This window comes from Oncorhynchus mykiss, chromosome 6 (assembly GCF_013265735.2).
Source record: "Oncorhynchus mykiss isolate Arlee chromosome 6, USDA_OmykA_1.1, whole genome shotgun sequence".
Taxonomy (NCBI): Eukaryota; Metazoa; Chordata; class Actinopteri; order Salmoniformes; family Salmonidae; genus Oncorhynchus; species Oncorhynchus mykiss.
Genome location: NC_048570.1, coordinates 64,768,117 through 64,783,181, shown reverse-complemented (window position 1 = coordinate 64,783,181; position 15,065 = coordinate 64,768,117). Strand labels below are relative to the sequence as shown.

The 15,065-nt window shown below is 42.2% G+C and overlaps 1 protein-coding gene across 1 annotated transcript; it reads right to left on the bottom strand.

The window, feature by feature from the left end:
* Window positions 1–1,477: 1,477 nt before the first annotated feature.
* Window positions 1,478–14,083, bottom strand: LOC110526344 (neuronal acetylcholine receptor subunit alpha-3). The gene is made up of 8 exons (XM_021607230.2): window positions 13,901–14,083; window positions 12,805–12,944; window positions 10,200–10,244; window positions 7,449–7,558; window positions 5,721–6,972; window positions 3,089–5,622; window positions 2,489–2,964; window positions 1,478–1,804 (listed from the first exon to the last, which is right to left on the bottom strand). Exons 1-6 carry the CDS (start codon window positions 13,956–13,958, stop codon window positions 5,497–5,499), a joined length of 1,731 nt encoding a protein of 576 aa, XP_021462905.1. The 5' UTR covers window positions 13,959–14,083; the 3' UTR covers window positions 1,478–1,804; window positions 2,489–2,964; window positions 3,089–5,496.
* Window positions 14,084–15,065: the final 982 nt, after the last annotated feature.

Here is a 15,065-nt window from a genome sequence, read left to right as displayed (position 1 = left end):
TTTCAGTCATGACCATTATCTAAGCATTTCTCACCCAAATGTTGGTATGTTGAATCATTTGCTTGGGAGATTAGAAGATTAAATATCTTATTTTCTTAACAAAGCAATGTATTTAAATATCCTTTTTTTTTTACCCAATATTGCAAATGTAAGAATGAAAAAACATACCCGTTTTTAATTTACATCATAAGCAGTACATGTTTGTGCAGCATCATATTATCTAAACATTTCTCACCCAGATTCTGGTACTCCTCCCCACCTGTTTGGGGGATAAGATTCAAAATATATTTTAAAATAAGAAATGTTTTAAAGCAAGGCACTGAAACTAAATGAATGATGAATTACTTAGTATCAGCATCAGTATTTTAAAACACACATTTAATTTAAAGCATAATTAATGCAGCTAACCATTATCCAAACAAACAAATAAAGGTTATCTTACTGGCCTCACTGTCACAGGCAAATTCATCACTGAGAAATAAACAAGATACAGATTATTATACATTGGTTGTTGTTGTTAGATTGTCATATTACATTAAATATGAATCTAATTCATATACACCTTTTATATAGAAGCAGCACACTTTACATTATTGTTTTTGTAACACCTTTGTGTTTCTCCATTGCTTCATTGCAGTAGAAATACAGAATGTAGTCTGTGACATGTATATTCAAAGAAACTAATACAAATAGATACAAATAAATCATTTTGATATAATTAAGTAAAATGTCAAATGTACATGATTTTCCTACCTGGATTCTTCCTCCACGTTTGACGTTCCGTCTAAGACAAAGAAATATCTCAGAATGTGAAATAAATGTTAATTAATAGAACAATAGTTATTTTGGAAAGCTTAAAAAACATACCGGCACCCTCCCCTGTCATTGGCACATCGTTCTCCTCCTTTTGTGGTGTTCTGGAGGAAATATACATGTGAACCGTTCAATCATTATACATCATCATGCTAAACAAACTAGCTATGAACATGTAATGAAAACTATACGCTTACCTTCCACAATAACATTGTAACGCTCCTGTCATGAAAGAAATGTAACATTATTGGTTAAACTCAAGCTAACTATCATAACAATGATATTGGAACGGCTCCAGATAGTGCATTCAATCCAGATACGGAATGTATTAGTTTGATCAACATTATTCTATATGAATTAGACCTGTATATCCAGAGTAATGTCCATGTTAAATGGCCTGACCTTGTTTAATGAACAGCCACCATATGCCCACTATCAGTGATAAGACCAGAAGAAAACAGACGCAGAACACGAGTGTGATTAAGTGACTCCAGGACACTGGAAAGCAAAACAGGTATGTTGTTAAACATCTCACTTCTATAGTAACAACGTACTGCAACCATGAACCATCAACAATGATCGTTTAATAACAAAACTAGTTACCTATGAAGTGACGATATTATTTAAATATAGAAGTATTTAGAGAAACACCATACATTCTTACCATTAACCTGTAGAAATACTGCATTATTTCCATATAATGTTCTGTCTTCATCTTTGAGGGTTTTTGATTGCAGATCAATCACACAACTGTAGTTACCTGCGTCATTCTTATTAAAACTTTTAATCGTAAAAGTTGCCTCCGTGCTCTTTACGTCAAACACCTGGATCTGAACAACAGAGCCATACTTGCAGAGGTAAGCGTGAACTAAGTCACTGATATTTTTTGTTTGAAAACTTGGGCCTGAGATTGTACACTTAAACTCCACACCATCTCCCTTTCTCACAGTTCTTGAGCCTGCAAGTGATATGTCTGCAGGGAGTATACGGTCTGTATCAGCAGGAAGAGACAGGAATCATGTAAGGTATAAAATATTGCAGTCACATTGAAATATACATGTATCAACAACATTGAAAAGGATAGTATATCCATATACACTGAGTGTACAAAACATTAAGGACACCTGCTCTTTCCATGACATAGACTGACCAGGTGAATCCAGGTGAAAGCTATGATCCCTTGTTGATATCACTTGTTAATCCATTTCAATCAGTGTAGATGAAGGGGTGGAGACAGGTTAAATAAGGATTTTTAAGCCTTGAGACAATTGAGACATGGATTGTGTATGTGTCCCATTCAGAGGGTGAATAGGCAAGACAAAATATGTAAGTGCCTTTGAAAGGGGTATGGCTGTAGGTGCCAGGCACACCAGTCTGAGTGTGTCAAGAACTGCAACACTGCTGGGGTTTTTCACACTCAACAGTTTGTGTATCAAGAATGGTCCACCACCCAAAGAACATCCAGCCAACCTGACACAACTGTGGGAAGCATTGGAGTCAACATGGACCAGCATCCCTGTGGAACGCTTTCGAAACCTTGTAGAGTCCATGCCCCAACGAATTTAGGATGTTCTGAGGGCAAAAGGTTGTGCAACTTCTAATGTTTTGTCCACTCAATGTGTGTCAAATAATGTCTAAGAGCAATAACATATCCAGACAGTAAAAATATCCTTACCCATCACCTGGATGGAAAGGGAATTATCTCCTTTTCCCTGCACTTCAGAGAGTGGATATTGGGTTTTAGAGAACACACAGCTGTAATTGCCACTCTGTTGGCCAGTAACACTTTTCATGGTGAAAGAGGTGTCTTCTTGTATAACTCTCTTCTGTTCCACTGCAACCCCGTTAATGCACAAGTAAACATATGCCACTTTGTCTTCCTTGCGCCCATGTGTACTACATTTTACCACAAGGTCACTTCCCTCCATTATTGTTCCTGTAGAAGTCCAATAGATCTTTGCTGGAAAAATCTTCTTGGCTAATATTTCAGAAAATAAAAAGTATTTGGCTCATAAAATATCTGCAACATGTAAACCGTTTATGTGTAGAGTGTCATATTGTAATTATCTAAAAGAGAGTTCAATCATCTTCAATAATTAATGGACTTTGACCTGCCTGTGGTTTGGACCATGGCCTCTCTTGACAAGGCACCTTAAGAGGAGAAAACACATTCAAAAGACACAACATAGACCAATTTAAATAGCAAAATGTGAAATACATTTGAATTCAATTAAAACTAAATAAATATCAGGTTCATTTTCATAAATATACTCACACAGGATGAGGATGAACATGATCATTGTGTTCAAGTCTTGTTGAAACACTTGTTGGTTGGCTCTTTCTACCTTGTGTATTTGTGGTATGGACCTGAAACTAGACAGGGATTCTTTTAGTTGAGACATGTTAACTAAGAAGAGTGAATACGAATGACGTCATTTCCTGTATTTGTAGGACTGTCGCAGCTACAGGATATGTTTGCACCATAGACCTGGAGGATGATGGGTATTATTTAACATTGACCATGTGTAACTAAAAAGAACAACAGGTGCACGGAATCAATGATCTCAACTTGCTTTCCTCTCAAATGAAAATATGCTAAATGATTTCATGCTGACTAAAAAACACTGGGACAATTCTTAAGTGTGACCGACAGGGACAGAACGCATGCATGTATACCTGCATGCAATGCAACTCTTCAGGTCTCAGACAAGGATGCTCATCACACAAGTGTGGTCATGGAACCATCGCTGTTCTATAAATGCACTCATCCCCTCAGCCTCCCCACAACCTTCAGGCTTTAGTACGGTCTGTTACAGATCTCCCCCTCAAACTAGTTCACTGAAATGAGCACTGAGTGAGCTTTAATTCAATCAATCAGCAGGGGGAATGTTATCAGAAGGGATAGAGTACAACGGTATGTGACTGTGCTTCCTGGCTAACATCCAGTTACGATTCAGTGACAACCTGATTACAGTTTACTGACTACAACATACAGCCACAGAAACAACATCCAGAGATTCCTCGTCTGCCCAAATGTGGGATTGAAATGCTCCCCAAAAATCCTATTTAAAATGTTTCACTCTCTATCATAGATACCACAGGCCATAGATATCTATAACTCATAATTGTGCATTTCCTCCTCTTGTACACCCAACTGTTTTTTGAATGATGGTACAACATAACGAGATCTCAACCACATCCTCCTTATTAACAGAGAGTATAAGTAGTGTCAAGTTAAAGCAGGAGAAATGCTCTTTGGCATAGCGGTAGGATGGTGAGATGAAGACCGTAGCCCAGGCCCCAGACTAATGATGTACTTCATCACCAGGTCTCCATATTGATTGTGGTCCAATAAAGCAGAAGGGGGCCCAGGGCAGAGAGGGGAGGCAGGCAGGGAGCTAGAGAGGCAGGGATGGGAGGCCAGGCTAGGAGGCAGAGAGGCAGGGAGGATGTAACAGGGTTATACCCAACCTCTACATGGTCTTGTTGCTACTGATAATCGCATCTACATCCTGCCTGCCAGCTGGACCTCCAAACTCAATTTTCATAAGGGAGAGAAATATCGATTTGGGAATGCAATGAGTTTACAGGTAGGTTAGCATGTGTTCAGTCCACTGCAGAAGTCACTTCATCCTATGACCATGGGATCATTGCAGACAGACGTTTCTGTTGAAAGAGCCTTTAAAGAGCTGTTTTCAAAGTTGTGTGTGCTTCTCCAGCACAAATAAAAAAAACTGAAAATGAAGATACAAAATCTTGTGTCTTTGATTGCAAACATATGGTAAGTGACCTCTGGATCATATTGTGGTCACTTGTAGTAGCAGATAATAACCACATGGTGTCACCCCTCACAGCACAATGAAAATCATTTCAGGTTGCTTTCATAGTTTTTCCACATTCACCCATATGGTGTAATAACGTTACCCATCCTGCATCATAGCCTTTTAATGTTCAACAGTTTGTGATTTCTATGAATAGCTTATCTGTATATTATATGACACCGTGGTTCATTGAAACCTTATTGAGCATTAGAATCAGATTGAAATGGTGCTGTATAGTTGTAGTAAATAAGAACATACAGCATGTGTTTTTAGGAATACATTCATATTTCACAAATAAACAATATCAAAATGACTCGGTGATATTCAACATTTGAAAACATGATATGACTTCAATAAGGTGTGAAATTGACTTGAGATACTTGTTATGTACTTTTGGAAAGCCCCCTTTAAGCAGTCATTGCTATGTACATGTTTGGGATCCTTTGGTCCAATAGATGTTCCTTTAGTCACGGTCCTTTTGTTGACGATAGTGTGGTTCTTTGTGCCAGGCATAATCAAGTGACACTATGATGAAGTCATTAACACAAAGCAAACAAAAAAGGGAATGGGTAGGCAGCAGTACGGGAGTTATACGTTGCCATGGTTTCAGAGTCTGGTCCTCAGGAGCTAAGTGATCACTACTACACCACACTTTAGCAATAAGAAACGTATCTACATACTGAGAAGTGACATGGAACAGCTGGCATCAGCTTGCCTTCCTCCATAATCTGGTTCCCTTCCGTTCACAGTATTGGTTCGTCTCAGCTTCTTTGGTCAGCATCACTGGGTGATACACAAAATGACTGTGCATGTATGATTTAAAACACTCAGTCACTGTGTAATTGCTGTGTGTATGAGTGGGTCACATATTGAACAATAGGAGGGGCTGGATAAAGAGCCCAGCGGTCCCCAGGATACACACCAAGATGAACAACCACAGGAATATCCTGTCGATCACCATGGCAACGTACTTCCAGTCATCCTGGACCTGAAAGACAGTTGTCAGAGACACTAAATGGTAGATATAGACCTTGAATATTTTCTTAGCTATTGCGAATGATACACATGTGATTCGTCTCGACTTACCTCCTTGGCTTCGTTCTGTATTCTCATGTTTTCGGCGATATACTTGACACTTTCCATGGCCTCCCTGACCTCCGGTGAGAAGTGAGGGGACAGAGTCTTCAGCCTGCCATCCAGAGACTCTGAGCTGGAGCAGGAGCTTCCACCGCCTCCACAAACCCCCCCAATCCCAGCAGACCCTCCTCCACTGTGGGTCCCGATGCTCCCCACCCCTCCACCCCCTCCTCCCGTCTCAGTAGGCAGCTTGGTGGACCTCTGACGCCAGCAGCAGTTGCAGCGGCCCTCGCGACACAGGAAGCTGGAGCCCGCATTAACCGAGTCACCACCACCATCCCCACCAAGGCTAAGGTTATTGAGGTTGGTGAGCTCCGTGCTGATGAAGAGGCGCTGTCGCTGGGCCAGGCTTGGGAGCACACTGGCAGCCACGGTGGAGACCAGGGCCTGGGGCTTCTGCTGCCCCTGCATGGTTCCTGTGGTGTAGACCACACAGGGCCGTGAGGCTTGGGGCATCAGCTGCTGAACCACCCCCCCAGGCAGCCTCTCAGGGTCCCTCTCCGGCCGGGTCATGAACATGACCCTGGGTAGAAGCCCCAGGAAGACACTGCGCACCCAGCACGGCATGGTGTGGGTCTTGGGCGTGCGGTAGTGCACGTTCAGCACGAACACGGTGATGACAATGGAGAGGGTGACGAAGATCATGGTGAAGAGGAGGTACTCCCCGATGAGGGGGATGACCAGCGACGTAGAAGGGATGGTTTCGGTGATGACCAGGAGGAACACAGTGAGGGAGAGGAGGACGGAGATACAGAGGGTGATCTTCTCCCCACAGTCAGAAGGCAAGTAGAAGACCAGCACAGTGAGAAAGGAGATGAGCAGACAAGGGATGATCATGTTGATGGTATAGAAGAGAGGCAGCCGTCTGATGTACAGGGAGTAGGTGATGTCTGTGTAGATCTCCTCACAGCAGTTGTACTTGATGTCATGTTTGTAACCCGGGGCGTTGATAATCGTCCACTCGCCACTCTCCCAGAAGTCATGGAGGTTGATGGTGGAGCCAATCAGAACCAGGTCTATCTTGGCCTTGTCATACGTCCAAGAGCCAAACTTCATGGTGCAGTTCTGGTAGTCGAAGGGGAAGTAGGTAACGTCAATCTTGCAGGAGCTCTTGAAGATGGCCGGAGGGATCCAGGTCACATCCCCATTGTAGCGAAGCAGGGCCTTGGTCTTATCGTCCACCTGGAAATCTCCCACTGCACTGTGGCGCAGAGAGAGAGGGGAGGGGGGAGGAGACAGCGAAAGAAAGAGAGAAAGAAACAGTGGGGGGGAGAGGGAGAGAGATAAAGAGCGGGAGAGAGAGAGAGAGAGACAACAGGGATGGAGGAGGGTGGATGAATCGTTGAAGATTACACTGGAAGGATGTAATATAAACAACAGACTATTGTCACTCAGCTAAATTCATCAGAAAGAAGCCCTGAGGCTCCATCATTTGATAACACTGTCTAATAGACTTTACATGCACGCCATTAAGAATATTTAGTAACTACATAAATGATCTACAGTATATGATGGTGTAATATAAGAAATTAGTGTCATGTCCTGGTTTTGGATCATCTACTCTGTCATTTCAACGTCATCGAAGAAATCCTTGAACTCAGTTATGCACGGCACATATTATTAATGCAATTGCATGGATCAATATTGTTGTGTAGACGTAACTCTTGTTTAACTCACTTATTGTACAGCACGATATCTGGCTTCCATATCCTGCTAGAAGGCACTCGAATGAACTCCACTCCTCCAAAGTTTTTGGGATCCCACCTCAGTTTGTAGTCATTCCAGATCTGAAGAGGTAATAGGTTGTCTCATATCATTAGATAATAGTATTTTATAAAAGCCACACACATTTCAAATTCTACATTCTATATGTTTGATCCATTGACAATTAACGGATGGCCACCTTTTTTGAACCACATATCCACATCTGTGTTTAACCCTCATTCATCTTATACATGACCATCTGTTTGTCAACATACCTAGTATAAAGGACCGTGTGTATATGGTAACAACTCAGTCACAGTCAATACAGCCGAGCCAGTCACAAGAGGGTTGTGAAGAACCACTTAATCGAAAAGTGTGGCCATCCGTTAATTGAATGGTTAATTAGACGAAACAGTTATGGCTTTCCTTTGACCTAAGAGGGAGAGTATATAAGTGACACAGTCCTACAGAAGAGAGGTTGTGTCTCCCCTGAGACCTGATCCATGACCTCCAGGTCCACAGCTACTATTTTATCTAATTAACCATTCAATTAAGGATGGCCACGTTTTTCGATTAAGTGGTTCTTCACAACCCTCTTGTGACTGGCTCGGCTGTATTGACTGTGACTGAGTTGTTACCATATACACACGGTCCCTTATACTAGGTATGTTGACAAACAGATGGTCATGTATAAGATGAATGTTAAACACAGATGTGGATATGTGGTTCAGATTAATATGGATCTGGAAACTAGCTCCGGTTCATTTCCCTCAGAATGAGCTCATCCCAGCGTGTATCACGACAATATCAGCAGCACAAACCATGTGACAAAACCAGCAAACCATGCAACAGTACAGTCCCTTGTATTCTCTGTAGCACCACACCATGTGATCATATACTGTGCCTTTCCTCTGGATAGAAATGTAACCCAGTCGTGTCACATCATCTCTGAGTAGAAATGTAACCCAGTCATGTCACATCATCTCTGAGTAGAAATGTAACCCAGTCATGTCACATCATCTCTGGGTAGAAATGTAACCCAGTCATGGTACATCATCTCTGAGTAGAAATGTAACCCAGTCATGTCACATCATCTCTGAGTAGAAATGTAACCCAGTCATGGTACATCATCTCTGGGTAGAAATGTAACCCAGTCATGTCACATCATCTCTGAGTAGAAATGTAACCCAGTCATGTCACATCATCTCTGAGTAGAAATGTAACCCAGTCATGTCACATCATCTCTGAGTAGAAATGTAACCCAGTCATGTCACATCATCTCTGGGTAGAAATGTAACCCAGTCATGGTACATCATCTCTGGGTAGAAATGTAACCCAGTCATGGTACATCATCTCTGGGTAGAAATGTAACCCAGTCATGGTACATCATCTCTGGGTAGAAATGTAACCCAGTCATGTCACATCATCTCTGGGTAGAAATGTAACCCAGTCATGGCACATCATCTCTGGGTAGAAATGTAACCCAGTCATGGTACATCATCTCTGAGTAGAAATGTAACCCAGTCATGTCACATCATCTCTGGGTAGAAATGTAACCCAGTCATGGCACATCATCTCTGGGTAGAAATGTAACCCAGTCATGGCACATCATCTCTGGGTAGAAATGTAACCCAGTCATGGCACATTGTCTCTGGGTAGAAATGTAACCCAGTCATGGCACATCATCTCTGGGTAGAAATGTAACCCAGTCATGGCACATCATCTCTGGGTATAAATGTAACCCAGTCATGGCACATCATCTCTGAGTAGAAATGTAACCCAGTCATGTCACATCATCTCTGGGTAGAAATGTAACCCAGTCATGGTACATCATCTCTGAGTAGAAATGTAACCCAGTCATGTCACATCTTCTCTGGGTAGAAATGTAACCCAGTCATGGTACATCATCTCTGAGTAGAAATGTAAACCAGTCATGTCACATCTTCTCTGGGTAGAAATGTAACCCAGTCATGTCACATCTTCTCTGGGTAGAAATGTAACCCAGTCATGGTACATCTTCTCTGGGTAGAAATGTAACCCATATCATCTCTGGATATTATCTCTGGATATCATCTCTGGATATTATCTCTAGATATTATCTCTAGATATTATCTCTGGATATTATCTCTGGATATCATCTCTGGATATTATCTCTGGATATCATCTCTGGATATCATCTCTGGATATCATCTCTGGATATCATCTCTGGATATCATCTCTGGATATCATCTCTGGATAGAAATGTAACCCAGTCATGGCAGGGTAAATCTATGGCTCATAAACCTTTATCATAAGGTTAATATCCGGAGGGTTAAAAGTATTTTCCTGATGAATAATGCAAGAAATCATTATGGCCTCCAGGAATCATGTATGATAGTTTATTTAATTATTATTATATCTATTTTTTTTAAACCTTTATTTAACTGGGCAAGTCAGTTAAGAACAAATTATTATTTACAATGATGGCCTACCCCGGCCAAACCCTAACCTGGACGACACTGGGACAATTGTGCACCTCCCTATGGGACTCCCAATCACAGCCGGTTGTGATACAGCCTTGATTCAGACCATGGTCTGTAGTGATGCCTCTAGCACTGAGATGCAGTGCCTTAGACCGCTGAGCCACTCGAGAGCCCAGTAGGTCAGGTAGATGTAGTGGAGTGATTTGTTTAAACAGTAATTAATATACACATACAGTAGGAGATGGATGAAGATTGTACTTACATGTCTCAGCCACAGGTTTGTCTCCATAATCTGGTTAACTTCATCCTGAGAAACAGAAAAGAAGAATTTACTCTCAGAAGGACAAGTTGACCAGAGGCAAAATGCAGGGGTTCATGAACTGTAGGAATATTTCGGAGTTAGAAAGGGGGCACACTGTCAGGAGAAATCATCTTCCATACAGGATGGCAGGGTGAACAGAGCGTTCTGTCCTGGGTCTAACCCTGGCTGGAGTTACACAGGGAGGAGGACACTATACTGAGAGGAGAGGAACACCTGAGTCCTCCAGCCCAGAGGCATGCCATTGACTATATGATGGCTTCAACCTCTAGGCCCTCAGGCTCCAGGCTGTCTCTCAGGATGTGCTAGTTAGGGCCTGACACTGTCTCAGCTCAGGTGGAAGGGAAGAGGGGGGTATGGAAAAAGAAAAAAAATAGAGAAAGAAGGAGAGAGAGGGAGATTCTCAATTGGGCAAAAGTCTGTCCTTTCCTCAACTCCTCTGTCCTCCTCTCGTCCATGACCAAGAAACCGATAAATGGTTGAGTGGTTGAGGAGAGTGTCAATAGGTTAGTAGGCGAACGGAGAAGTGTCCTCCACTCCTCTATATCCTCCTCTCACAGAGGATACCTTTCGGTGGCTAGTGTGGAAGTGTTTTAGAATCTGTGACACACCCTTTGAATCATCTGCTGTTTTTTTACAAGGAGAAAAGTATCTTCTTATCTATAAAATGTTTTCTACAACCAGCTTAATCAGTTTTGACCACTTTACACATGTATTTAGAGATTCCTCCCCTATAAACGTTATTTGCCTGAGTGGAGAAGGAGAGTCTCATTTCATACAAGCGCATTTGTTTCCATGTTTCCAATTACCCTCTCAATTACCTTTGAGGACGGAGGAGAGGAGGTGAACAAAAACAATTTAGATTTTCCCAGACAGACAGACAGACCAACAGACCGACGGACAAACAGACAGACAGAACCCAGCTCATAACATTAACCATTCATGTGTCCTGATGAGCTCCCAAGAGACACTCCAGGTGTTGGCTCTAAGATGAGGAAGACTGCTGCAGGTCGATACAGTACAGGTGGTTCTGGGGTTGCAGAAACTAGGCCAGCCCTGTATGTCCCTCCAGGCAGACTGTGGAACCAGTGACTGTATATTATTTAAATGAGAGATTATGTCTGAGCCACCTGGAAGAATGGGCGTTTTAAATAAGCTAATAGTCCAAGCTGTAAGTAGACTGAAGTATCCCAGTTGTAGAGGGGTGTGAGGCGTGGGGAGGAAATAATGGTAATCCATCAAAACAGGAAGTTCTTCTGTGCTGTTAAATGGGCTGAGGTCAGGGAAATATGAGAAATACTCTTATCTCTGTGTCATGTTCAGTAAAGAGAGGTTCTGGCTTGGAGCCCAGTTCCTCCAAAGGAAAGCTCTACAGAGGATATTTACTGAAATGAAATCGACTCGTTGTGGTCGTGTTTTATTCCATATTTAACATGAACTTGCTCACAATGTGGAACCATAATAAACACAGATCTTGACAAGACTTGTATCTTGTAGCTTCTATCTGTTACACTAATCACACAGGTTATTCCACTGCTAGTTGTATATGGCCTGATGTAGCACAAAGTGGCCCAAATGTGTTGTTCTTCTATGTTATAAAGTATACACAGGGAGTAAGTTCCTGAGTAATTTTATGTGGCAATACCCAGCACATCAAGATCCCTGTTACATAAGGGTCCAGACAGTATTGTGCTAGAATAATACATCTGTTTATTTGTGAATGACGCCCTTCCTCCCTCCCCTTTTTTGTGTAATTAAAGTAATCCACTCTGGGGCAGTTTGAGGCTGGCGAAACAGCTGCCGCTCTCCTCGTCCAATCTCCTCACAGTGCGCCCGGCCAAAAACAGGCATTAAAACCTGGAGCACTCATTCGAAGTGGCAGTGATTGAGTGAAAGGGGCTGCCTACTCAGAGATGGGAGGAGTGAGGGAAGAGCTGACATTTCCCATCTTCTCTTGGCCAACCACACACCCACGCAGCCATTCGCTGTGACAGGCTCCGTTGGGTCCAGGCTCAGGCTGATATCACCCACTGGCCCCAGAGAGTCTCATTTACAGCAGGACACATCTCAGGTGTCCTGGATAGCACCCAAACCATGAACAACTCTTCACATTGGTCCCTCATATGAGACCATTCACATATAGTTGAGTTTGACCCCTGCATCCTCCCATACAGCTGCTCTCAACATGGGCTTTCATCACCCTGAATCAATGCATATTAATTTAAGAGAATGCACAGAGGCTCTGTGCTCAATACGTTATTTATGGAATGAATTGTTTCTCCCTGTCAGAGCCTGGCCTTTCACAGACTGTACTGTGTGATATATACACTCCACTGGCCGAGAGTGGAACTCTCAAACCCCAGGGAGACATACAGCACAGCAGAGGCACTGAGGACGCAGTCAACATCTCTCTCTCTCTCTCTCTCACCCACACACACGCACGCGCACACACACACACGCGAGCACGCACACACACACACACACACACACACACACACACACACACACACACACACACACACACACACACGCTCACACAAACACTCACCACTTTGACCAGCTGGGACATGGACACCTCAAACTGCACGATAACTGGTTCAGACACATTCTCCACTGGGCGGATGTACTGATTGTAGCTGGAGAATATCACTGAGAACAACCTGTGTTCTGCCTCAGAGCAGGAGCCTCCTGAATAAGAGAGGTGGGGGTGGAGGGTTAGACATAGACAGCATCAGTAAAACTTAAAGCACCTGTTGTAGCCTATGGTGATGGAGTGGACAAGTCATCTTTCAGTATTCATGTTGTAGAGTAGACTGATCCTGAGTGACTAATTATTTTGGCCTTATTTGGTGTTCTCCTTAGCCAATGACAATCCCTCAATTGCCCCTATTTTCTAACTATATATTATATTTTCGTCCCTGAGATGATTCAAAAGGTTGGTTAGTTTATTCGTTTTCAGTTAGACAGTTTTTTCCCAGCTTAGATTGCCAAGCAGGGAGAGTGGCATTATTTTCTTTGAAGGTCAGATTTCATACAGTAGCCTAATGCAAACGACTCAGACAGTAGGTTACCTTGGAATCAAAGATATCACACATCTGAGTGACCGTAGATTTACATCAAATGTCAGCAACATGCTTTGCTTTTCAATAAAATAAATAAATGTACAACCATTTATCAATGGTTTATATATAATGAATGGCACGTACCGTTTAAAATAAAATAAAATAGGTGCGACAAATATGGGAATGGTTTATAACGTTGACGTCTTTGCTGAAAGTATTAGGATATAGCCCATAACGAACAAAATGTCAGTTCTCCTGATTTTGAGGTTCACTAAAAACATCAGGAAACCACACAAATCAGATATTTAAAATGTCTTCTTCTTAATCAATGACATCCACGCCAACAAATGTAAAAAAAACAATAAGCCAATAACTAAAATATAATATTTAATTTATATTAATTGTGACCTTTATAGGCGTTCCAAGTATGGGCTATCCATGCAACAAATACTCCGTTTTATCATTGTCATTATTGGCCATCATTATGTTCGGTATCTGATATTACTTGAATTGAATACAGTATGATTGCACTTAAAGCAACAAGTAGAGGGCTCATATCAAGGTAAACTATACACTACTCACCCGACAAATGGGGAAAAAAGAACGAACATGAAAAAATGAAGAAAAATTGGGCGTTCATTGTTAAGGATTGCAGAAAATGAATCCTCAATCTATCAGGACACGGACGACAGAAGGAGGCAGAAGAAGAGAGAAAGTGGGAAGTGGAAGTAATAAAAGCGCGCGGTGCCGACAAGCTGCTACAGATGCTGGGGAGCAACGAGTGAGGGAGGGATTCAGGAGAGGGAGGGTGCGAAACCAGGGTAGTCAATCATAACGTCGCCACTTTAACCCCCACGGCCGGGTAATTTCAGGAATTGGAGTCACCTCGCCATTTGACTGCTTTCATATTCGACGTTTGTATATACTGTATGTATCACTAATAACGAACGTCATGTATTTGATTTCAGGCGTAGGCCTGTAGAATGCAGTCTGTCAACTCAACAGAATCGATAACTGATCGTTCAATTCTATTTGGGTGGGGCTAGGAGACTATTTGGGTGGAGGTATGAGGACGTTACTGGAGTTAAGTTTACAAATTCAAACGACATTTCTTGTTGACAGTGAATTTATTTATTTTATTTTTATTTCACCTTTATTTAACCAGGTAGGCTAGTTGAGAACAAGTTCTCATTTGCAACTGCGACCTGGCCAAGATAAAGCATAGCAGTGTGAACAGACAACACAGAGTTACACATGGAGTAAACAATCAACAAGTCAATAACACAGTAGAAAAAAAGAGAGTCTGTATACATTGTGTGCAAAAGGCATGAGGAGGTAGGCGAATAATTACAATTTTGCAGATTAACACTGGAGTGATAAATGATCAGATGGTCATGTACAGGTAGAGATATTGGTGTGCAAAAGAGCAGAAAAGTAAATAAATATAAACAGTGTGGGGATGAGGTAGGTAAAATTGGGTGGGCTATTTACCGATAGACTATGTACAGCTGCAGCGATCGGTTAGCTGCTCAGATAGCAGATGTTTGAAGTTGGTGAGGGAGATAAAAGTCTCCAACTTCAGCGATTTTTGCAATTCGTTCCAGTCACAGGCAGCAGAGAACTGGAACGAAAGGTGGCCAAATGAGGTGTTGGCTTTAGGGATGATCAGTGAGATACACCTGCTGGAGCGCGTCCTACGGGTGGGTGTTGCCATCATGACCAGTGAACTGAGATAAGGCGGAGCTTT